Below are 26,556 nucleotides of genomic sequence, written 5' to 3' on the forward strand. Positions count from 1 at the left end.
CAGCTTTTAATGAACCTCACTGCCAACTCCCATTTTGTAATCCACATGTACTGTAGTAGAGTAATAGGTCTGCAGTGTGCACCAGGCAGTGTTTTCACTGATGCTGTGCCACCTAGTCTGTGTAACTCGGGTGAATTTAGTAAATTCTTATGTAGTGTTGCAATTACACATTTCGGTAGGCCTTTTTTTATTTTACGATAATGCTCCTCTGGTATCTACCAAAATACAAGCTAATTACGTGGTTACACTGGGTACTTTTTGTGGACTTACTTCAAATAATTCAACACAGCAGGGAACTACTAGTGTTCGTTATAATGAATCCAAAAGTACTATTTACTTTCTAGCAAATAATTTCTATACAGTAAGATAAACATTCAAACTATATCTGTATATGTTAATAATATGGTGGTCTAAATTCTATAATAAAATGACACACACACACACACACACACACACACACACACACACACACACACACACACACACATACACACACACACACACACACACACACACACACAACCTTACCCTTGTCTTAGCTTGACTGTGTACTGTAATGTAAGTAATGTGATCCTGTCCCCCCATGGTGTGCTGTGTATTTGTCTTGTTGGGTCTGTGCCACAGCTCTCTCTGCCCTGCGGCCACAGCTGCCCTACACACAGGTGAGCTGTCACTCTCTATCTCCACTGGCCACCAGTGCACAGACAGGGTCTCCCTTAACAGCAGGAGGCATTCTTGCTATCCGCTAACACACCAACTCAAAATTGCAACTCTGAAGGGTCCCAACCCTTATAGAAAAAGGAAAAGTGGATATAGAAATACTGGAAACACTGTGAAACAATGTGAAAAAGTAAAAAAAAAAAAACGTATTTATACTATGCATTCAAACTTGAAGCAGAGCTGGAGTATGTCTATAATGTCAATATGATGGCCAAGCATTCACCTTTAGAGAGAGAAGCACCCGTGGAGCCCTAAAGGCCTGTTTATGGCTAGGTCAATGGCAAAAGTAAGGTTGAAAAATCACTGGGGTGTATTTAGCAAAAACTGAGAGTAGAGAATTGAGTGCATGTGGTCCCAAACCTCTCTGTGACCCATGATGTCAGTGACTGTTGGTTCCTGTGTGTCAGGCTGTACTCCCCTCAGTGTATCCAGCACCGTGTTAGCCTGGGGAGACGTGGGGTGCTTCACTGTGTCTGTGACAATGTTTCTACATGACACCACACAGTTCCCAACTTCACTCCGCACTCCCAGCTAAGGGGATGCTGCTGACTGCTGTTATCGGAGAACTCGTGCAGACAATTTCCCCCAACAATGTTGGCAGCAGCAGATGAGGGAATTACTTCTGTTTATCACCTCTCTGATATCGCTTGCCTCCTACTCGTTTATTTCTGTTAATTTCTCCCCTCGTTCCACTCTTTTGGCATTAATATTTAAAAGATTTAAATATTTATATTTGGGTGGCATTGTGGTGCAATGTCCCGCCGTCAGAACTGTAGGAAATTTGGTGTGTTTTTGGGGCCACGTGTCGGCTTCAAAGCCTTCCCTCCGCTGGTGTGTAAGTCAGGGTGACTGTGATCTGATAACAGTCTCTAATTTGAAATGTTGAAAGAGTTACAGAAGTTTTTTTTGTTGCTCATTTAAATTTGTCTGTGCATTTCTCTCCAGCAAATAAGGAGAGATTGGGAATTGCAGTATGTGGACTCAGAACATAATGGAGGAAATGTTTTGACAATTGGCTTTGTCAAATTTGATTTGAGATTTCTTCATTGTGTTAGCGGCAGGCATTGGATTAAGACAGCGCTTGTACAAATCATTTTTGAGAACGTTCTATTTCAAAGTAAAATAACAACAAACTACAGGGAATTTAAACTGCTTGGGCTCCTGAATTGGTAGCAGTTAAGCTATTCATCACCGGAATGTTTGGCCTTTTACATCAGTGCCACAACCAGTGACAAAGGGGATTGGTCTTACTATAGAGGATTTCAGACAAAGCTTTTTCTTTTGACTCAGTTCTGATATTCAAGCATCCAAGTCAGTAGGAGGCATGTAGGAGATAAAGCAGGTTTGAAATACGAGACTGTAGCATTAAGCACAGCACTTACCATTCGGACAAGGCTGTCATACCAATGTGAAGTCCAGGCTTCAATAATATAATTTACATAAATGCAAGTCCCAATGAATAATTGCACGACTACAGATTACATGAAAATGTATGGTTTACAATACTGTAAATGGACATGCACGATAAATAATGCAAAGTAAATGGAGGGGTATGGGAGTGAGGGGTGATGCAGTGTAAGGCCAATGGGTAAGAAGAGAGCGAAGCTAATGGTCAGATCAGCCGTCAATCACTCACCTTGCCCACCAGCTCCTCCACTCTGGGGATTGGTTTGCCCTTCTGGTGGCGCAGCGTGGGTGGTGATTGGCCGTCCCAGTCCCACAGCTCCTCGATGCTCTTCAGATAGAGCGAGGCCTTCAGACCCAAGCAGTAGTCCTCGATCAGGGTGAAGTCTTGATTCTGCACTGCACTGCACACCTGTCAGCAAACACACACAGACATTGACGCATTAAAAAAAAGACATACACACACATACGCATGCAAGTGCACACACACAGGCATGCATGCATGCACAGACAGACAGACAGACAGACAGACAGACAGACAGACAGACAGACAGACAGACAGACCGACCTATCAGTGCTTACTCCGTCCCCACATTTACAATTCCATTCATTTAATTAAAGGTTAGTCAGATGGAATAAAGCTTATCAGGAGAGTCAGTTCAAGCTGACTCGTGAAAGGCATGTGAAACCCCCTTGGTGAGACCCATTCACATGGTTTATCCTCTCCGCAGAGAGTATCTGATCTGCATCATGCACTGGGAACCTTGTCTTTGTGCGTCTGTCTCTGCCACTTCACACACACGACCCACGGTGAGCCTTAAAGCATAGAGATAAGACATGCTTATCACCCGGCACCATCTCTGAGCTGACATCTCCCCTGCACTGAGTGAGAACCCACTATCAGAGGATTAATGTGCCACCAAATGGTAAACGGTCGAAGCACGCGCACCTATGGGTTCACACCGCAGGTGCAAGGCACGTTAGGAAGGGGAGAGGAAATTTTGTCAAAGTTGTTTTTACATAGCTGGGAGATAGTCATAACAAATAATTTCCTTGGGAAAAGTGAAGCTGTGCGGTGTCATTTGTGTATTTAAAAACCGCATTTCCCAGTGACTGCCCCATGCTGAGAAAATGAAGGCATTTATTCTACCCATCTCTGGCTTGGAGATATGCTTTCATTAGGATCCTGATTAGCATACCGCTTGTTACTGTGTGCTGTTAAAAGACTGTGTTGCCTGTCTCTACACATCCTTCTCCCCAACAAACAACCTGTAATTCACACTGATAGGGACCCACATCCACATCATCACAACACATGAGACACCGTGGGCATACATTGTAACGACTCATAGGGAAATATGTCAGTTAATTGGAATGATGTACGTAACTGAGATGCACATTCCGCATTCTAGGAAGTAAGAAAACGGCACATATTGTAATTTTGTTTAAAAAGAAGAGAAAATAGCCAATGTTTGTTGTGGAGGAAGAACACATGGGGGTGAAAACACCATCCTCATTTACGTCAGAGAGAGAGAGAGAGAGAGAGAGAGAGAGAGAGAGAGAGAGAGAGAGAGAGAGAGAGAGAGAGCAGGTCCTCTAGAGAAACACATGCGTTAATTACCCAACATCCGCCCACAGATGAGAGCAGTTTTCAGCAATCTGAGGACAGATTTTATGAGGGCTATTAGAGAGTAAATATGAATCACATTCTATCAAACGGAAACAGTGGTTCACTGTACACTCATATCGCAGGACATTTTGATCACTGGACCTCAAAACACTTCCTATTTCTCAAATAAGGTCAGAAGAGCACTCTCCTTTTCTATTCTCTTTCTCTCTCTCTCTCTCACACACACACACACACACACACACACACACACACACACACACACACACACACACGCACACACACACACTCACACACACACACACGCACACACACACACACGCACACACACACGCACAAACACACAAACACAAACACAAACACACATTGTCATATAATATTTTCGGTAATAACTCAATTGAAAGTGAATGATAAGAAAAATAAATAAGGAAAACATGATGATATCTGCAGATGAGTCCTCCAGCTAAATCTGGGCCTACACATGTGTGTAGTAGAATGTCCATTAGAGCTTTTATTTGTCTCAGAACATCAAAGATGTGATGTCCTAACGCACTGCATTTAGCGCTAATGTAGCCTGACTCCTGAAATAAATCGATGTGAGAATTTCTAAGTAGTTTCCAGGCAATTGAGACAGCAGGTCCTTTTTATGTGCTCAGAAAAAACTGTGGCTGCGCATTGATTTCAACTCCATCTGAGATCTCAAATGCTTTTAGATTCCCTGCCCCCCACCCTCTCTCTCTCTCTCTCTCTCTCTCTCTCTCTCTCCTTTCTCCCTGTCTTTCTTCCTTTCTCTGTCAGCTCTTTTATTCCCAATGATACAATTCTGGCATTTAGTAGAACCCCATCCTCTCGAAAAGAGTGATAGATTAATTCAGCTTGGAGTCAAAAGCTACAATGACTATGTATGAACCCCCTGTCATTTTGGTTTGAGTCCTATGTCCAATATGTCAGAGGATACAAACCAGTGATAGTTTGTCTTGATCCTCAGGTAAACGAGAGATGGAAGTATGTACATTTTACAAATCAATTAATACAACCAATTTCTATTGTCAGTAGTGTGCAGTTCTAAGTGGAAACTTAACTTTTCTCTCAGACTTTTTGTGATGTGCAAGGTTCTTTAAATCACGATCTAAAACATTGAATAGCCTGCTTGTTAAATGACTGTGAATCATTTTCTTTCACTGGCAACAGATTCCTGATGTTTACTGGTCATGGTCATGTTTGCTACCTGACAATGGTTCTTTTATAGCAGATCACAACTGTAGACATGCTTCAAGGACAAGGCGAATAGCACCCTGGATCATTAAGATTGAACTTGTTTAGTCATTAGTGAAATATAGCTCCATCTCCTCTAAAGACCTGCCGATAAAATCACTGGCCAAATCTCCTCAGGCCGTTCCAACGCAGCAATTCCACAATTTAATGAAAACGACAAGAAATAAACACAGATAGCTAGAAAAGCACATTGTTACCTCGTAACATCTTCATTCAATGAAAATTGGGTTATTGCACAAGAATAATGTGATTATTTCTCTAACAACCTATTCAAATCTAAGATCTCTTATTTTTTGGAGTTAATAAAATACTGCAGGATTGTTCCATAAGTCACAGGTATTGTAATCCCTATCTGAACGGTAAGATGCCCTGCACTGCACATGTATAGAAGTCAATAGGCATATGCAGAAGGAAGGAGTCCCTCCAGGGTAATTGCAACTGAATGTTTTTGGTAATGAATGAACGAAGACGTATCGATTTACAAGCGGATCACATCAACTCCTGGCTACATACAGCAGGTGAATTCGCAAGGATATGTTTTAGGTATACGCAGGTTTGCGTAATGTCTATGGAATGAAGGTTAGGTAAAAATGCATCGGAATGTCCCAAGTTGATTCATTTGAGACCTGGCTTTTCAGTTGAGGTTACATCTTTTATGCATGTCTACATATGGAAATCAATCATACAAGCTGTAGAGGGCCTGGGTTTCCATAGTAAATACATAACTTCAGTATACACATTCCTCATGTGTTGTGAACGATTAAAAACACAAACACTACAGAAGAAGTTTGAGGGTCCAGCATTGATGGGTTTGTGTGAGATCAGTGGTGGCTCTGGGTGCACTTCATCATATTGTTTATTCAGAGAAGAATGTGTCTGAATCAACCTCTCTAAATCATCTCTAAATCAACCATGGCTCTCTGAGGCAACGCTGCACGCTTGTCTTTTCTGTACAAGTGTACAATACCTACAGCCTTGGCTGTGATTCTCCTATTCAACAGCATCAACGTGGAGGACAAGGCATACTGATTGGAACCACCAAGATGACAACATATTGTTTTAGGCCTTTTGTGAGTTCAATGTCTTTCGCTGCTAACTGCCTTGCGTTTTCTCATAGGTTTGACGTGGATACGCAGGCCTGCTAAGTATAAAGCCAAAGCTGCAGTATCTCTATTGTTGGGTGTCTGTAGTATGGACAAATGAGCCATGCAGACATTGTGTTGAGGGCTGTGAGCTCTTCATAGATATCAGACATTGTGTTGAGGGCTGTGAGCTCTTCATAGATATCAGACATTGTGTTGAGGGCTGTGAGCTCTTCATAGATATCAGACATTTTGTCGAGGGCTGTGAGCTCTTCATAGATATCAGACATTGTGTTGAGGGATGTGAGCTCTTCATAGATATCAGACATTTTGTTGAGGGCTGTGAGCTCTTCATAGATATCAGACATTGAACCATAAGACCATAGCTCTGTCTCCTTCACACTTGACAAAGATCAAAGTATCAGAGCATTTTCAATGCTGAACTGAAGCTTACTCATAATTCCAATGACAAACTTTCATTTAAATTTTATCAAGGTAAAAACATGGAACTGAAAGAAAGCATTACAAATAATGAATGAATCATGCACGATGAAACACAAATTAAGGTTTTTCGAGAGAGCACCTAAAATAGATGGCATTCTGATTTGATCGAGCGCATTCTTTTTATTCTGTAATTAAAAATGTTCCATTAATTTAGAGGAGGAATCTGTGGTTCCATTGCTAAGGCTTCTCAGATCCCATGTGTTCCCATTTGTCTAGGCAGGTGGAGGGGCGGTATTACCAAAAGATTAAATTATGAAAAAAAACAAAACAGAGTGGATGCATTTATTCACAGATTGTGATTCAATTTACATGCTGATTCCGAGCCTGATTACTCCCTCGGCACGAACCACTGCGGGAGCGGTGAAGTTAAAACCACTTTCCAATCTAAATATAAAAGTTAGGAACATTCAAATAAGAAGTTCAATTATTGGCCCCTGCAGCATACTGAGAGACTGTGCAGTCCTTTTATGTTTGAGGCTTTAATACCTTTACACACAGACCACACATAAACATGACACACTCCAACTCGCTGTAAGTGTAAGATGGTGGCACTGTAAATACACACAATGTAACATCCCGCCCTGTTCCTTGGTTTACGTTTGTCTTTGTTTCATGTTATTCCATTGATGGTTTCCTGTTTATTTGTGTGTTCCTCACCTTGTCTCTCGTATCAGACACTTCACCACCTGCCCTTGTGTTTTTACTGCCTGTGTGATTGTCTACCCCGCCCTGATTGGCTTCACCTGTTCCTCATCATCCTTCCCTGTGTATTTAGTCTGTGTCCCCCTGTCTCTATGCCAGTTTGTCTTTGTACCTTGTGTCAAGCATTCCAGCGATTTTTCGTAGTGTTGAGTATTCCTGGTTATTTTGATCTCTGATAGTGTTTCTGACTTTGCTTTTTGCCTACCCCTTTTTGCATTATCTGCCTGACTTTTTGAACTGCCTACCTGTGTACCAAACCCTGCTTTGCCGACCCCCTTCCTGGATTATCTGCCTACCCATTGACTGCCTACCTGTGTACCAAACCTTTTTTGATAGTAAAGACTATTCTATTGGATTTAAGTTTTTGTCTCTGAGTCATGCATTTGAGTCCTCTGCCTAAGTACTCCAGTCATTACACGCAACAGATGGAGTATTGACTGTAACCAATGGTTTTCACAGTCAGGGCCCAGCGTGAGGTAAAATATACTTAACAGTACATTCTGTGGAGTCTGTTTACTGGTGTAAATGGTACATGGTGAGAGAGGAGCACAGATTATTGCAGTGTTGTACCTGAAGGACTGATGCACCAGCGTGGAGGAATGGCAGGCCTGCCTCGGCAGAGTCAATGCCCCCGGTGGCAAGGATGGGAAAGACAGGCAGGGCCCTGCCAATGGCAGACACAGCACACAGGGCGATGGACCGGATGGCATTTCCTGCACACAAACACATCATAGACATCATGTGTATGAGTATGTGACATCATTGACACACACACACACACACCCCAGTCCAAAATTCAGAAATGACCATTGATCACATGAAACTGAGCTTTAATGCTTAATTAATGAAGCTAAACTATCTGAACAGACAACCTGTGCCACCAGCTTGCTGCCTCAAACAAGACAAAACCCTTTCCTTTACCATGAATAAAACCTGTATTTCATCATCACGTCTGCTAACAGGAAATGCTCCACTAGTTTGTCAAAGCTCTAGAGAGCATCACCTAATGTCACACCCCTTTATTTATTTACCTGGGCTCCCACGTCCCCAATGAATTAAAACTTCCACTCCAATCAGGCTGACAGATGGAGCAGTTTATCACATTAGATTTAACCTCATTTAGCTGGGAGGGTTTTCTCTCATTGATCAGAGCCAGACATTGTCTACACTCATTTAGCTTCTGGATACTCATTTAGCTTCTGGATAATGTCCTGTGCTAGGCCACAGAGAGAGAGAGAGAGAGAGAGAGATCCCTCTAGTGCAGCCTTTATTAATGCAATCCTAAAGCTGAAAGAATGAGTGGAATGACATGATACACATTCCCCTCCATGTCCATGGATAGTTGGTGGGATATTGGGAATTTGTATTTTCTTGTAAGTCTTGCATGTTGGGAACTCTTCAATTCAATTCATAATTCGATTCATAATCCTCTGCTATCACAGGGGTCCCCTGCCACGGCAGGGTTTTGCACACTTTGGTTGATGCAGACAATAAAGTCTTAAGAAGGGGATCCTGTCATAATATTAGTTGGTTTGGAGTGTCTGCAAGGTGTTTTGGACATACTGTATTTCCAGAAAGAATGGGGCCCTACGGGGCCAAAATATGACTACTCAGTATCTAAGGAAGAAAAATATTGAACTAAAAATGGTCTGGGCTAATCAACTACTGGGCCAACACGAAGGGACACACTAGGAAAATAATTTAAAAGTAGAACATCCCTTCAAGACAGATTATCTGAATCAGGTGTGCCCGTGCAGGGCTTGAACAAAAGCCTGTGTAAACCCTGTAGCTCTGTATGGTTGGCTACCCTGTAGCTCTGTATGGTTGGCTACTCTGTAGCTTAACATCCATTATTTGGGCTGGAATGTTTGGGACAGACTCAAGTCAGGCTAAAGCTAATGTTTAGACTGTCGAGTCTAAGTCAGACAAGACAGTCAAGACAGTCTTTATGCTTTATGATATATCTGTCTTTAAACCCTGCTGATTACCACAGACAACCAACCCAGTCCCCTCTGTTTGTATCAAACTCATACTTTCACCTGTTAAATACATTGTACCAACTGATTTGATGAGCCATCTTTGATAAGACGGAGAGCTGATGGTGTGAATCTCTAATGCTTGACTATAGACACGGTAGGAGAGTGTCAGCTTGCTTTAGCCAAGTCAAGGAGCCAGTGTTGTCAGAGCCAATATGACACGCTCTAAAACGCTAATCCAGCTGGCTGCGTGGGTCACACGTGCGTTATGGATCAGACTGTCAACAAGGAGCCTGTCCTCCCTCTCTCTCTCTCTCTTTCTCTCTCTCCCCTATCCCTGTCATCTCAAGCTGAACGATGGCTTTATCTACCTGAACACCGTTCAGCACTGTGTCCCATCAAAACGCAATCACGGCCACCTAAAGCCATGTAATCTACTCAGGCAAATCACAGTCAACTTAGCCTAGGGGGAGTGCACACACACACACACACACACACACACACACACACACACACACACACACACACACACACACACACACACACACACACACACACACACACACACACACACACACACACACACACACACACACACACACAGGTCTCAATGCCTGCTCTGACAAAACACTGTAAAGAGTGACAGAATGGGCGAGTATTCTCAACGTTCTCGTGTCTATTGTTTCACGGATTATTGCTTGTCCTTCTCAACGCAAAGCTCCTGTTGTCAAATCCCCCTCCTCCTCCTCCTTCTCCTCCTCCTCCTCCTCCTCCTCTCGCTCTGCTCAAGCGACAGCTCCCCGTTGTCTCGGTACAACACATCTATCTTTGGGTCGTCCTCCTCATCATGGTCTTTTGACAAGCTGTCCATCGTGGCCTTGCATGTCAGTGCCACGTGTCCGGTGTTTTCCAGTAGGGGAGCTCTGTGTCCAATGCTTTACATGCTGGAGGGAATCTGAGATATAGACTACTAGTGCAACAAGCTGAGGCTTCTCTCAACAAGAGCACACTGGCCAATAGCTGCTTAGGCAAGCACTGCACGTAACACCTGCTATTTTGATGAATAATTTCAAACACAAAAACAGAATCAGGGAGGAGGAGAGGGAGAGGGGCTCAGAATTTGGTGTTTCTCATCAAACCATGGGGAGAAAATACAAATTCATGGAGGCAACTAGGTTCAGGCCATAGAAAAGGTCTACATGGTGTTATACCAGGCCCTACAGGACCAGCTTGTTTAAATCAAAGTGAGAAGCATCCATTGTGGCTCATACAATATCCAATTTCTGTTCACTTAGAAATCACATGGAATACTGATGTATTGTAGTACATTGGTTCGTACATAAATTGAAAGTCTCGGTCCAGATTGAAATATCTCTAAATATGACATATACGATGTGTGACAAACTGAAGTGAAAATGGAAATAGTTACAATACAGTTGAGAGGATGAGTTACATGGCACACATGATTAGTCAAAAATCTTAACTCATTATTTAATATTTATATCATATTCAGTTGTAGTATTGTGTTAAACTGGATAAAAGGCTACAGTACATGGGCCAGGCATTTATTAGTTAGATTGGTTTGGTATTAATAATGTTTTGCATAGTTGAGGCGAATTAGTTTGAACTCAGAAAGTGATTTGAATTTCATGACTTGCAAAATGTCATCAGTTCACCTTTTCTTTTGATGATATGATTATATAAGTACATTTACTGTATACAATCAACGACAACAGTTTAATAGAATTGAGTATCTGGTGTACCTTAAAACAAAGTCCTATTTCACAATATTCCTCATTCATATGACATTAGTACCCCTTGAAATCCACACCTTCTCGTGTTACTATAAAGCAGCAATACAACAAAATAAGACATTTAATAGAATTAACATCACCAATGTTGTGATCTTTCCCTTTTTGCATTAATCCATTGATTACAGGGATCAGCCGGATGTGGGACAAACTTTCAATTTCAGTGGAATAATGGGACCCTCTTCAGTGGGTGGCCTTTTCTGTTTGTGCAGGACAAAGCAGCTGGGTTTCTGATATCAGTGATGGCTATCTTTGTGGGGCTCAGAAGATGCATAATTCAACAGTTTAATACCAGCGTTTGGTATTCAGGGTCTAGAATGGCCACAGGCCCTATCCCATCACATTCACAGCACACACAGGACAAGGAAAGGAACCAGGCCAGCTGACCTCTCCAGCAACAGGCTTCCTAGGGTTTATTATTCAAACTAAAGAGTGGCAAGGGTCAAGGCTAGGGTGGAATACTGAGCACTGGTTTATTGGCCAATCTTTATTTGCATGGGGAGGGTCTTTCTACCGTTGATTCTACAGTTACCCAATCAGCAGAGTAATGATTGCCCATATCTGGCCCACACCTGTTTTCTACCAGCATTCGGATGTGATCCAGGTACAACTTTGTTCCCCGGGCCAGAGGTGGGCCAGCTCTGGCTGTCATTCGCAAGCTTTATCTTCGCCATGAAAAGACCAGGCCTTGGCCGGCATGTGGATGTGGCCCAGGTACGAGTTTGTTCCACAAGCCAGAAGTGGGCCAGCCCTGGCTGCAATTCTTGAGCCATATCTTTGCCATGAAAAGGACAGACCTTAGCCGGTATGTGGATGTTGCCCAGTTATCACTTGATAAAACCGTCCAGATATGGGCCAGGTCTGGTTGCTTAAGGCTGAGATGTGGTAACCATAACTGGCCCATTTCTGGGTCATCATTCCAAGTGGTAACTTGGTCACATCCATATGCTGGCTAAGATGTGGCCTTTTCATGGTGATGATTCGGCTTAGGTACGGCCAGCAGATCGGAAACAAACATTCCGGCCGAGGCTTGGCCTATTTGTGGCAACAGCCTGGCTTAGTTATGGCAATCGGAAAAAAACAAACATTCTAGCGTAGGCTTGGCCTATTTGTGGCAACGGCCTGGTATAGTTATGGCAATAAGATCTGGTTTAGTTATGGCAACCAGATCTGGCCCTGGTCTACTCAAATTGTGGTCAAGATCTGGCAACTGTAGAGGCTGGGGGTGGGATGAGCCATAAGTATAACTCTCATAGCCAGTGGAGTTACCCTGTTTAACCATGGTGGAGTGTTGCATAACTCAACACTTTTAAGCCTTGGTCTGATGAACATGTGATGCGTTTTGCATATATGAGATCAGCTGTCCCTCACCTGACCTGAATTTACGTAAACTTAATTTCTGTTCCTTTATTCCAAATGGGATGTGGACTCAGATTTGTTTAAATAGCCAATGCCAACTTCAGCTAATTGTAGCTACTGCTAACAAAAAAAAGTTATATGGAAATACTGACCAAGTGTAGTTTCGAATTTCTCAAATTGCCAGATATCAAATCTCAGAGCTGACCATGAGCAAAATGCCAACTCTCACCCAGCACTGGCAAACCACACTCAGACCAAAGATGGCAGAGTAACTATAGGAACGTATCAGGGCCACATTCCTCCTACCCGAGCTGGCCCATGAGCAAAGTCACCCAGTACTGGTCCCATGCTGCGTTTCTCACTTTCTTGTGTTGTTAAATATGGACCAAATTGTAATGAATTTTCAGCCATAATAGTTTTTAGATTATTAGTGCCTGGGTTTAATTACTTTATAAACAGTGTTAAGGTAATATGTAGGTGTACGGTATTTGATTTCATACCAACTATTTACTGCTGTAGTGGATAGTATGTCTGCTAATCAGATTAATATTCATTTTGATCAGTTAGGACACCATTCCCGACTGCCCCGGCCCTAACCAGAGATAGGATCCCAGCCAGATACAGTATAATGACCACATCAGGCCCAGCCCCAGCCCCAGCCAGAGATATGAGCCCAGTGTTGTTGTGGTCCTGCATGGGCAAGTCCAGGAGCTGCAGACCACTAACTCACAGGTCATGCATGACTTGCAAAAAGAGATGAGGCAGCTCAAAAGCTCTGTGGGGGAGCTGAGGGCCACGCCCCAAACAGTTCCCAGCACCAGGCCCGGAGCTGAGCGGCCAGGAGGAAGGAGGAGACAGGGTGAGTCACTGATAACTTGACATAGCCATCTTGACATCTCTTTATTTGTCTTAAAATAGGTGTCTATGAAATATTCTGCTTACATTCCTCCTACTCAGTCATCTTGTATTTGTGTGCTAATATATGTTTTTAGGGCATTTCTGCTTTATTGGGATATAGATAGTAGAGATTGACAGGAAGGGTGGGTGAGAGAGAGGAGGGATGACATGCAGGATAAGTCGATGGCCGGAATCGAACCAGGGACCTTGCGATGATATGGTATGCGCCTTAGTGTGCTACGCCACTGAGCGCCCCTTGTGTGCTGTTCTCTTGTCATTCACAGAGGGCAGTGCAGGAACTACACAATGTTGGCCAGAAGTACAAAGGTGAAAGGAGAGCTAGACACCCATTCTTTAGTCATTTGGAGACATCACAACAATTAGTAGTAGGCCTAATACCATCAAAATCAACCTGCTTAGGGACAAGTATGGTGTTTACCTTACCTTACAGCTACATGGTGCCAGGAGAAACTGTAATCCATGGTTCAGATTTGTTGTTTCTTAAGCTAATGTAAGACGCTGCTTTTTACATAGATCCGAACCATGAATTATAGTTTCTCCTGGCTTATACTGTAGAATACTTTCAGGGTATGGAACCATATAAGGTAAAATGCAACTGGGTTGAACATGATGGTGTTGTTGTGACATATCACAATGACATGAACAATGGTGATGTTAGCAACAAACAGCTGTTTTATTCAACGCTTAACTAATCTAATTGGTTGGGTATGCACTACTAAGCAGCAATAACATTTGTGACTTCGGCCCGATAGTGATGGTAATTTCAAATTAGATTGTATTGTTGTAGTGTTGTATTTGAATAGTGTTGTATTTGCATTATTTCACAGTAATAGATATTTACTCAAGTTTCTCATTGTCCACAGTAAAAACAGTGCACACAATACCATGGTGAGACAGGACCAGTGGTAACCCAGCTAAGGACCATATTCCAGAAGGCATGGTACCTGGAAGAAACTTTTTTTAATTTACTCCATCTAACATCGTCTTGAATGTCACAAGTTTCAACCGCCTTTCATCATTAGATGTTCTTACATTGTCAAATCTGTAGTGTAATCAGAGTGAATCTTTTTCCCATCCTTTTGGAGAATTTGCTTTGCTCATGTCATGAAAATAACCACACACTATTTAATTAACATTTTCTTTTTCTGTTTCGCCCTTAAGAGGCAGCCAGTAAACTACTGGATGCAGAGGGAGGCCTTCAGGATGGGACTCCTGGAGAACAGAGTGCCACATCATTGACTGCAGTCTGCACCAGACTGCTATGTAATATAAAGCTTAAAATGTCTCTCTAGACATTGTGAGTCAACTGCAATCTAGGCCACCTGGAACCCCACCCTAGTGTCTCTAACCTTTCACTCAAATCTGGGAGGATTTGAGATGAGAAAGAGTGTGAATCTTCCACCTGTCCCATCAGAAGACAAAGTAGAGCTATTACACTACTGCTTATACTGTACCAGGCCTGTCCAACCCCCCTCCTGGAATTCCTTGCCTCATCCAGAAATAACCCCTAGCTCCTAACCCTAGGCACTTGTTTAGATTTTGGAAAGACTGGATAGGTCTAAGCAGCAATATGGTGAAGGTCCCATCTAGCCTAACACCCATGGAGCCGATGGACAACCAGCATTTGATTTTCACTAGGGTTCATGGGTTAGGGTCTTGACGTTGACTTGTGTGATTCAGGTGTGTAAAGTACAATATGTTCTCTATAAACTGTTTTGATAAATATATGTACAGGCATTATCACTTTTCGGTGGATAAGCTGTTATAGACATATAGAATTATGTTTAATTTAACAGTGCATATTATTTCTTTTTATATATTTCTTTTTATTCAGTTTTTTTGTACAGGCCCATATCAAATGGGTGAGGCACCTGACTCCAGAGGAAAGGGAGCGCTGGGAGGGTGCTCGGAACGACAGACATGAGAGAGTGATGTGGATTCTTCTTTGAAAAGGAACCACAGAATAAGGAGGCCCTGATCGCCAACCCCTCCTCCATACCTTAATCTCATCAATTCATAAAGATTCATTTATTTTGACCAAAAACAATACCATTTCATTATTTCCTAGGACGATGGTAATGGTAATTTTATTGCAGTGCAAAAGCTTATCCTCTTATTGTAGAGATCAATACTGTTCCATCAACTGATTTAGAAATGTCCATTTCATAATAGCCAAGACAACTTTCATCCATTTCGGAAAAGGTAATTTGGTTTGGAAAATTGATTTGACAATATTATATTTTTGATAAAATAAAACATTATAGCTATGGAATGTATTATGAGGGTGAACCAAACCATCAGGCTAAGGCAGTTTTAGAAAGAATACAAGTGAATAAAAGCATCTGATACAATCTGTTTTAAGATGTTCAAGCATGTGTTGAAGCATGTGCTGTCAAGATGTCAAGCTGTATGAAGGTATTCGATACATTCTGTATTCAGATTCCTCATACCAGAGCTGGCCCATGAGTTCAACCTGCGTCGTTCAGGCTTTGTGATCAGTTGTTCATCTGCTTTGCAAACCCTGCCTGGGGTAGGGCGCTGTCTACACAGAGCCTCTCCCTTTGGATCGTGGGGGCGCCATTGTTGAGGCTTACAATTCTAGGGGATTGCAGCCCCCTGTAGGAATCCAGGCACACTCCACCCTCCGGTTGGCACCGTCTGGGCCCTATTCAAGGGTGTCACTGTTTTGGAGATATGTGCTGCTGCCAGCTGGTCTTCTTCATGAAGGTTATACAGCCTGGATGTCACTGCGCCCTATTTGGTGCATACCGTCATTAGCACTGGTTAGCACTACATCATCTATGTGATGTAGAAGGGGTACATTCTTGTATCTGTACAGGTTTTCAGTTTGGACCAGGCAATCAGGAAGTTTTGCAACTTAAGGTCCCATAATGAGAGGTCAAACAAATATCTCTGAAGGAGATGAGGGAGACCCCTCATCTCATTGCCCCTCTCGTGCTGAGCTCGTGAAGAGTGGTTCACTGGATGAAATGAGCGTTTACAAATAACAGGTGATAGGCGGGGCTATGGCCTGCATGCGCCACCAGCCTGCACCAGGCGTGATTGAATAGGGGTCTTCAGCTAAAAGTACACATAGTGAGGGATCTCCCTAATCTCTTTTAGAAAACCTAGGTTACATTTGTAACCTTTAGGTTTCATCAGATTGCAGTATGATCTAAAATTGGACAAAAAAAAAAAAAAAAAAAAAACATAGAGAATATTGACTGCATGTGAAGGACCAATGTCTTCCATCACACATTCCAGGATGACAAAATAATGGCAACACGTATTGCCAGTACTGTTACCCCTAACCACTTAAGATGTGGTTGATTTTGAAGTGGCCATGGCATACAGCCTATTGCCTTTACAACCAATGCATTTTAACATAAAGACCAACACTTAAACATTAAAACCTATATGCTGCCACATTCATTGCTGGCAGGGCATCAACATCTGCACAAATAATGCACTACAAATATGTACAAGTAATTACAACGTTGGCCCTCCCTTACAGAAAATGTGTGAAAATAACAGTTGAAGCATCATCTCCCTCCTATTATACAGAGAAATCAGTAGAGGGTAACACTACTTTCTTAGCATTTTAGAGCAGGCACACAAAAGGCCTTCTCTCCCCCTCCAGTGGAAAACAGCAATATGCTAAACCATGTTAGGACACGTGAAGAGGCTGCAAGGCTGTATTGCATCAATAAATTATGTGCCGTGTGCTTACCAGAGCTGTGCAATGTATTGTAAAAAACATGTTATGGTATAACAAGCATGAAAGGTAAAATATGTACAAAAGGAATATTTTTGATTCTTCAACAGCACATGCTACCAACTCCCCCCACTTAGGAAAATTAGAAAATGTAGTAAATACATGAAAAAATGTATTGCTGTTTTTATTGATTTCCATTGTCGCCACGTGTTTGCTTCAACCAAGGGAAAGAAGAACGAGGTCTTGAGCACCAAGGGTAAAGAGCAGCAAAGAGTGTTCACTTTATATTCTACAAAACATGAGAGAGGAACCCTTAATGTCTCTTAAAGGGACCACACTGCACTGTACATTACAATATATTACAATATAGCTTTAAATAGTCCCTTCAAACTGAACTGTTATGTGATTTTATTTGGTTTCCTTAGAAACACTGACTGTTCATGGCCCTGTCAGTGCTCAAGAAAACATTTCTCCTGTTGTGTGGTTCAACTGACAGCAATATGATATTTTAAATATGTTGAAGAAAAGACATGCAGTTTTCTCTTTCAAGATAATTAAAGTCTTACCAGCTCAATTATCACTGATCTAGTAAAGAACACTAAATTGATCTAAATCAAATTATGATATAATTGTTCTTAGAATTAAATTATCATCGGCATAACAACTTCAAAAACATCTAACTAGTCTCAAAGTTACTAACATTGGGAAGTTGAGAGTTATTTCTATCATAGAAATAAAAGAAAAGGAAGAAGAAGAAAAAAGGTAAACTAGTCCAATAAGACATGATTAAGTGTTAATTTTCAAGTAAAGTCTCTGATGAGAGGGAACTTTAATCAAGGCAGGAGTGAGATACATTGAATAGACAAGTCAAAGAGACAGCCAAACAGCCAAAGAAAGAAAGAGATACAGATTTTTCAGACAAAACCATTACGCCTGTCTAAAACACAGCAGGGCAAGACTGTCTTCAGATAAGCTTGGATGGCTCACATACATACTGTAGCTGTCTGATGAAAACAGAGGCAGATATCAAGGCTTCTTCAGGCATTTAGTGCCACTGAAGCAGACACTTGGAGAGTGGTAATCTAACCGGCCTACTTGTGCGTGCTGGTCAATAACGCATTTGTGGTGAGCCAATCAGAGCGTCACCACCACCTTGCCTTAACCCTAGGCTTCAGAACACACTGAGAATTCACAGAACAGATAAAATAGTCTGTGCTGTTTTTCTTAGTAACTGATACAGCACTGTGTGTGAATACTATGTATTTGTATGGCATTACAAGTCATTGACCATATTCAAATAGAGGTAACATCTCTATATATTAATAATAGTCATGGTGCACATAGTGTACAGTTACGCTTCTAAACAACTGGTTCTTTAAAAGCTACAGGCATGGGCCAGTCCTACGTAATCAAATCATGAGGAGAGACTCCATTCTGCTTCCAGGAGCCCACAGGCAGAACGGCTTCCTGTGCATTTCAAGAGCTGAGAGCTCCAGCTTGACCAGCAGATCAAGAATGAGAGAGAGCGAGAAGGAGAGAGAGAGAGAGAGAGAGAGAGAGAGAGAGAGAGAGAGAGAGAGAGAGAGACAAAAAAAAAGAAAAAAGAAAGAAAGAAAGAAAGAAAGAAAGAAAGAAAGAAAAAAGAAAGGGAGAGAGAAAGATATTCCAGTCATGCTCTCCGTCCCTAATTTCTCCTCTCACCGTTTGGTCTCCTCACCGTCGTCCCTGGAGACGAGGAGTGATTGATAGCCTAATCCAATGACTGTATTACAGGCGCCTCATCTCGCCCTGTGTTCTTATCATTAGCAGTTAGCCTATGGTTACGTTCACAGCTCGCTGGCTAGCGCCGGCCCCTGAGATTTAGGGGTCTGGCCTTTGGAAAATATTTAACAAGAAATTGAAATCTTGACAGCACCGAGGAGTCCGTCAGCCGCGGACAGCCCTGCATTTTTAATTAATCGGACCTACTGTACCGTGGCTCTGACAAACACAGCCTACACTGGCACCCACCAAGAAAACAAGCAAAGCTGAATCAAACAGCCATAGTACCGTCCCTCCCAATGCACGCAGTGCCCCGGACCGCTAGGGGGCCTTGTTTTTAGGGGGGGTTTTCGGAGGAGGTTTAGTAAATGTGTTGGTTGTCACTCCACATTCAGTTGAGCAATTCCCCTATTAAAAATAACATTTGGCTCTTTTAAAAAGCAACTGAAGGCTTTTCTTTAGCCTTGCTTTTAATAACCCAGCCCTTTATATTATTTTATTCTATAATTTGTATTTATTTATTTGAATGCGTGGGGGGGCATTTTTTGCTTAGGGCACCATAATCGTCATAATAGCTTGTGCCGGCACTGAACAGTCACAACCTTGCATTTAGCAAGGAAGAAAACACGTCCTCCTTTCCCACTGTTTTAACAGACGAGCTGGGTGTTGGGGGAGGGTAGGGATGGGGAGGAAAGGGGGGATGGGGACTTCTCAAGATAAATAAAAATGCAAATATGAAAAAGACCTGTTCAGCTATTCGGAGGCCTTCCAAGATGCACTTTACGCGTTATGACCTGCAAACGGATGCCATTGACTACAAAGAGGGGGAGGCATTATTGCCTCAAACACCAGCGCCTAAGTCCTCTCCCAGTGCCCATCCGGAGAAATGTTTAGGGGGCATCTCGGCACATTAGTTCATACAGGCAGAGATAATGTGGCTTAACGGAGGGATCTGTGAATTAGGTGTTGGCTCAGGAATCAATATGCTCCGCCAAAACCTGTTCTCCGGCAGAGCCTCGTTCCCCCGCCGTCATTACCGAGTGCTCACGTCTGCAGCGCCCTCCAGAATGACAATCACTCCCACACTTCCTCACTGCATCCTGCAGACGTGCAGCAGGAAGGATCGGCTTATTACCCAGCACACGCTAACGCAGGGGTGTAGCAGTGCACTGTACTGCATTGCTGAGAGGCTGTAGAAAGTTCCAGACCTCCACTTTCCAGTTAAATCATGTAGCTCGACAAATCCAAAAAAGGCAGGCCTGGTCGATATTTGTGGAGGGAAAAAAAAGAGGAAAAGAACAAGAGGTGAGACATGACTGACATGCTCAGACGCTCTCTCACGGGACGTTGAGAAATCACTACTTCCTGGTTCTCTGGAGCACTTCAGTGCTAGATTTGCATTCCCATCTCACCAGCAACCCCCTTCCCAACCCCCACTCACTTGCTTGCACGCACACGCACACACACACACACACACACACACACACACACACACACACACACACACACACACACACACACACACACACACACACACACACACACAAACACACCCTCCTCCAACTAAACCCTGGGAAATGGGCTGCAGTTATGCCTGAGCATACAGTACCCTCCTGCTAACCCTTGGAGTGGTCTGGTTGAGACCAAGACACTGAGGGATAATGGACTAAAATGAGGGAGATTCACCTAGCAGAACACTGGTCGTTTGATACCACATGATTATTTCTCTTTCTGACCTATTGTGTTATGACGAGCGCTTGGATTTGCAACAAGGCAACAGAAATGAGGGGGACCTAATAGTCATTATAATTCAGCTTCACTCTACGGTATCTGCCAGCACAGTGTCTGTTTAACCAAAGTTAATGTATTGCAGTTGTGTTCTTTGGAAGTCGTACAGAACAGTGCAAGGGCATCACATATTGCTGTCTTACTACAAACAAGCCACCAGGGAATTTCTATACTGTACTGGTATACATTGCCAAACAACAACAGCAATTCCTGGAAAATACCAGTTCACCAAAGGCAGTAGCTACGGTATAATGTTTCCTGGAAACCAATACCTAGAGTACAGTACCGATCAAAGTGACTCTGACTTGCTCGACGGCTGGCAAAAAAAAAAGAAAGAAAACATACAAAAATAAAACATGAAATATACATGTCAGAGAAAGAGCATTTTCCGTGTGAAATGTCAATCTTTATATGGAGTTATACTTCAAACCAAGTACTTGACATTTGTGTCTGTTTGGCTTTGGTGGGGGTGTGGTAAATACGAGGGGGTGGGGGGTTGGTTGTTGGGGGGGGGGGGGGCAGGAGTGTCTTGGGAAATCTTTAAACAGGCTCTGATCTGACGTAAACTGGATCAGCTGTGAATAACAATAATAATAATAAGCAGAAGAAGAAGAATATTATCATTATTAATAATAATAATAATAATAATGTTTAATTGGAAAAAAAGACGACATTGAGTAGTTTTGCTTACATAAAATACTGCTGCAATAGTTTCTCTAATAGTTTTTGCCGTACTTGTTTTTCCATCTCCCCCTGACGTCTGTACAGTCACTGAGGCAGGAGACTGAGGCAGAGCTGAGAGGAAAGAAAAACAAGGGCGGAGAGAAAGAGGTCGTACTAAAGAGAGAGAAGAGACTGGGGGGGGAAGACATACAGGAAGGAAGAGAGGGAGAGAAAAACAGTGGTACACACACACACACACACAGACACACACACACACACACATACACACACACACACACACATACACACACACACACACACACACACACACACACACACACACACACATACACACACACACACACACACACACACACACACACACACACACAGCTTCAGGTGGACCCAGTTGTGACCCTGGTGGTGATGGCAGACTTCTTGTAGTGTCGTAGGAGAGTGCTGCTAGCTCATAAATGGCATTAACAATGCAACAGCACAGCAGTACAGTTGTGATACAGTGAGGGGTGAAGGTACAGAAAAGTATCCCCATAAATTATTGACACAGTGCTGTATCACACCAGCAGGTGGATAACATGTTTGTTGTTTTCTGAAATAAGGACAGGGAAGAAGTGAGGTTGATATTAGAAGAGTGAGAATAACTATCCAGTCATTTCCACAACAACACATATTAAATACAAACCAATGTTTCTGTACTGTAGAAATGCTTGCTGAAGTGTGTCATTTGAGATTAATAGCGATAACATTGTGATAAAATAGCTCACCACTGCATAGCCCAAACGTACACATCAAGTAATTAATTCTGAACAGGCATGTTTATCCGAAATTCATCAAAGTCATTCCATCTGAGAGGACTTAGGGCACTGTGTACTCTTTTGAAGACAGAGCGGCTCTTGCCTTTCTAACATCTTCATAAAAAGCCTCTATTTCACAGACAATGTCAATATCCCATGGCAACCAAGTCCTTTGTTTCATACCCGCTACCATATCTCATCACTCAGGACTGTGAACAAGTGTTACCCAAAAGGCTGTGCAAGGCACTTTACAAGAGACGTTATAAAGCGGTTACGCTTTCAGAGGAGGATGATACAGTATCAGGAAACAATCTTACAAGAGCCGCATTTGCTCAGAGATTGGTTGTACCTTTACATATGTATATTCTTCTCATATTGCTTTTATCTGTATATAGTGCCTGTAATTACCAAAGACAGACAATGAGAACCAAATAACTGCTTGACACACAGAAACAATGACAGACCAGCATCTTCTCTTTGCTGTGATTTCAAGGTTTTCATCAAATAAAAGCCTCCTGATTGGTGGTGATACAGCGTACTCCTCTAGGGGAGAGTGAGATTCTAGAACAAGACTGACAGTAACACTACAGTATAGACAACATTAAACAACATTCATTCCCAATACAATATTCACTGTGGACCAGAACAACCATGAAGATACTGGTGACCAAGAGACGATCAAGAGATCCCATTGTTGGCCAACTGGTCAATAATAAAATAGCTATGGTTTACTAACATAGAAAAACACTGTGCCTTTCCAGGATGCAACCTTATGTTTCCACTGAAATAATACATTTTTACATTAGAACACATCAGAAACATATCAAACTTGGTCCTGCCTTCCAAATACTACACACTCTAATATCACACTTTACACCAGAGAAAGGCAACTTTGGGCAGAGTCCCTCTCAAAATGATTGTGGCAGGTTGTTGCAGTCCTCTTCTATTCAGTCTCTCCCATTTCATCCCAGCAGAGCAGAGAAGAGCCAACATTAGGAGCACTTTCAGACTCAATCTGGCCCATCTGTCACTGCTATTAGAGACACTGACCAGCCTCACTGCCTCCCAGCGCGCGCACACACACACACACACACACACACACACACACACACACACACACACACACACACACACACACACATACAAATACCGTACGTACTGGAGTGGAGCAATAGCTACAGGATTTATCCTTCAGCATACCAACGTACACATAAATGCACACACACCCACATGCACCTATGCACACATGCGCACAAATGTGGACACACACACTAACACACACACACACACACACACACACACACACACACACACACACACACACACACACACACACACACATTCAATCACTCACACACTGACAGAAAAAATCAGGAAGCAGTTAAAGACTCTCCCTCTCTCTCTCTCTCTCACACACACACACACACACACACACACACACACACACACACACACACACACACACACACACACACACACACAGTCTGGCTGTTCCGGCCCTGAGGGAGTGGTATAGGGGGATGCAGCGAGTCAGATGACACTTACCAGACACACCGCCATATGTGGTGCGCTTGCCTTGGCCGATACCAGGCCAGGGAGTGCCGTCTGCCTTCAGTCCCATCAGCCCCGAGACCGTGTTGGTAGCTGTGACGCCATCTGCACCACCTGCAGGGATATGTTTAGCCGTTAGCTGTGGGGGAACGGGCACAGGATCCAAACTCAGGGCCAAATCACCACCTTAAAGGGTCCTGCAGAGCACTGTGGGGTGCCCGTAAAGATGCCTGTGGACTTTAGCTGTGCCAAGTAATTCCATTAGGCTGTGTTGTTTAGAGCTGTATATGTCTGTTGTTGTCAGTTGCTACCAATAGTAGTTTAGAGAAGGGGAAGAGAACAAGTTCACATTAATCTACTCATCTACTCAACAATATGTAGCTGACTATGATGCACCAGTTGCATTCTTCAAAACAACATACAAAGTTCATCCAAACACAGCAGATGTTCACAATCAAACATCAATGAGTAAAATCATCCCAAAGTCCTTTCTGTGAGTTTTCAGTGAACATTGACTAAGGGAGGTGGGGGCTCGTACTGCCAGAGCTGCCTTGGCTATATCCACAATGTTGGTGACATTAGGGGTCAGCTTGGCGAAGAAGGGGATCCTGACAGCTTGGCGGACCCAGCGGCAGATGTTCCGCACCAGCTCTGTATCCTGCTCACAAGTGGGTTCAGAGGAGCAGACACACAAACAACAATATGAAGAGAGAAATGGCGGACGTAAACTGTGCAGCTAAATCTGAGAGGTGGGAGATGGGGTGGTCCATTTTGCTGCCGTTCTGTTACTTTAGTAACTAGGAACCGTGGTGGGGTGCTGACTACAGCCTGGTAAAAGACAGGGTGGTCCATTACGCTGCAATCTGTGACTTTAGTAACTGGGGACTGTGATGGGGTACTGACTACAGCCTGGCAAGAAAATGTATCAGATCACAGTAAGCAACACCTCCTTGAGGATTCATGCTTTATTAGCTTATTGCTCTGAGGTATGGTTGTTTGTGGCTAAACACTGTGAATAAAGAGCTGTATGGTTCCTCCCCTCCAACATGAGACACATACACACTGCAGTAGTTTTGTAGGCTGGTAGGAAAACACAGGTTGTAAACCACTACCATGCAGTAGACAGAAAAACAAGGGTTCAGCAGCCTCCATCAAAAATGAATGTGGTGGCTGGTAAAACGAATATGAGAGAGAAAATGAAGGGAATCTCTGTATTCAAGACATTTCCATCAGAAGAACCCCGCTCTCAGGTGAAGTGAAATAAACATTGCAACACTGATGGGTAACCCCACAGTGAATTATTCAGCACAGTATTCAGCATTAGTCAGCTCGGTTTTCACATTCCTGTCGCACTGTTAAATAATTACCATGTCTCTGATAACAAAAGGCAGTGTAGGCTGATGAGGAGGCATTAGTGAAGGGCAGTGGTTCTGTTCTTCTCTATCCATGCTACCACTTTGGGCTTGTTCTTATTACAGCAGGTCCAGTACAAAATCATGCTCTCAATCCTTTTAACCCTTAAATACCCAGACACAGTTTTCCTTGCAATGAAATGAAGCAATGATCAGGACTGCCCGAGGAGACACAACAGTAACACATTTCTGGAAAAAAAAAAAAGGAAACATGTCAACACTCATATCAATAGTTATGCAATGTTGCCTATATGTATGTCTCTATATACACTCACCGAATTCTTTATTAGGAACACCTGTACACCGTCTCATGGTGAACGTGATGTAATGGTGTGGGGAATGTTTTCTTGGCACACTTTGGGCCTGTTAATACCAATCAATCATTGAGTATTATTTCTGACCATGTGCATCCCTTCATGACCACAATTTGCCCATCTTCTAATAGCTACTTCCAGAATGATAATGCACCATGTCACAAAGCAAAAGTAATCTCAAACTGGTTTCATGAACATGACAATGAGTTCAGTGTTCTTCAGTGGTCTTCCCAGTCACCAGATCTGAATCCAATAGAACACCTTTGGGATGCGGTAGAGGATGTGTGTAGATTCACAGCTTGAAAGTGCACCTGAAAAATCTGCAGGAATTGTGTGATGCAATCATGTCATCATGGACCAGAATCTTGAAGGAATGCTTCCAACATTTTGTGGAATCAATGCCATGAAGAATTGAGGCTGTTTTGAGAGCAAAGGGAGGCCCTACCCAGTATTAGTATAGTGTTCCTAATAAAGCGCTCAGTGAGTGTATATATTATTTTATTCTTATTTTTTTAACACTCTCATATACGTGTAATAGAGATCCAGACTCTGAATGTACGTTTTCATTCAGCTTTTGATCAACAGAAATATAATTATAGCAAAAAGTGTCATTACAGTCCTTAACACCTGATGTTGTGTATACACAACATTTACACAACATTAGCATTTCAAGTGAATATAACTTTTCCAAAAATGAAACATCCATTGATTTTCAGAAACTGACCACGTACAAGACTCTTTTGGAGAAGCAGAATGTCTGTATTTATAAGCTTGTGATTTTCAGCAAAAGATAACAATCCGTTATCTAACAATCTGTTACAACTATTAACATTACAACAATCAGCCACCAGAAGGTGCTAAAAGTGCTTATTAGGATCTCTTGTTGAAGACAGTATTTTTTGTGTGAATTGATCGCCTACAGGCATTTTACCAGGTGTTTAAAGACATTGTTGCCTATATGCAACACCAGGCATTAAAGGGTTAATGTGTCCATAATGATCAGTATATGACTTGTTTACACCTCCACTTGGCTGGGACTCGGGTGTGAGTCCCAAGCTAGTGTGTTCAGTATGAGGAGAGATCAAATGGGCTGTTCTGCTGGACCCATACAGTATAATTTCAGAGGTTATTGTGTTTTCTGTGGTTTGCTGTGTACTTTACT

The 26,556-nt window shown here is 42.6% G+C and overlaps 1 protein-coding gene across 1 annotated transcript in view; it reads right to left on the reverse strand.

Moving 5' to 3' along the window:
• Nucleotides 1-26,556, reverse strand: part of LOC310813399 (dihydropyrimidine dehydrogenase [NADP(+)]-like) — a gene marked incomplete at both ends in the record, with an annotated part of 123,357 nt that overhangs the window by 8,254 nt on the left and 88,547 nt on the right. The window contains 4 exon segments of the mRNA XM_083682370.1: nt 2,357-2,536; nt 7,885-8,027; nt 23,663-23,783; nt 24,207-24,326. Of these exon segments, the coding sequence (XP_083538496.1) occupies nt 2,357-2,536; nt 7,885-8,027; nt 23,663-23,783; nt 24,207-24,326 (564 nt within the window).

The sequence above is a fragment of the Argentina silus genome (assembly GCF_951799395.1).
Source record: "Argentina silus genome assembly, chromosome: 1".
Taxonomy (NCBI): domain Eukaryota; kingdom Metazoa; phylum Chordata; class Actinopteri; order Argentiniformes; family Argentinidae; genus Argentina; species Argentina silus.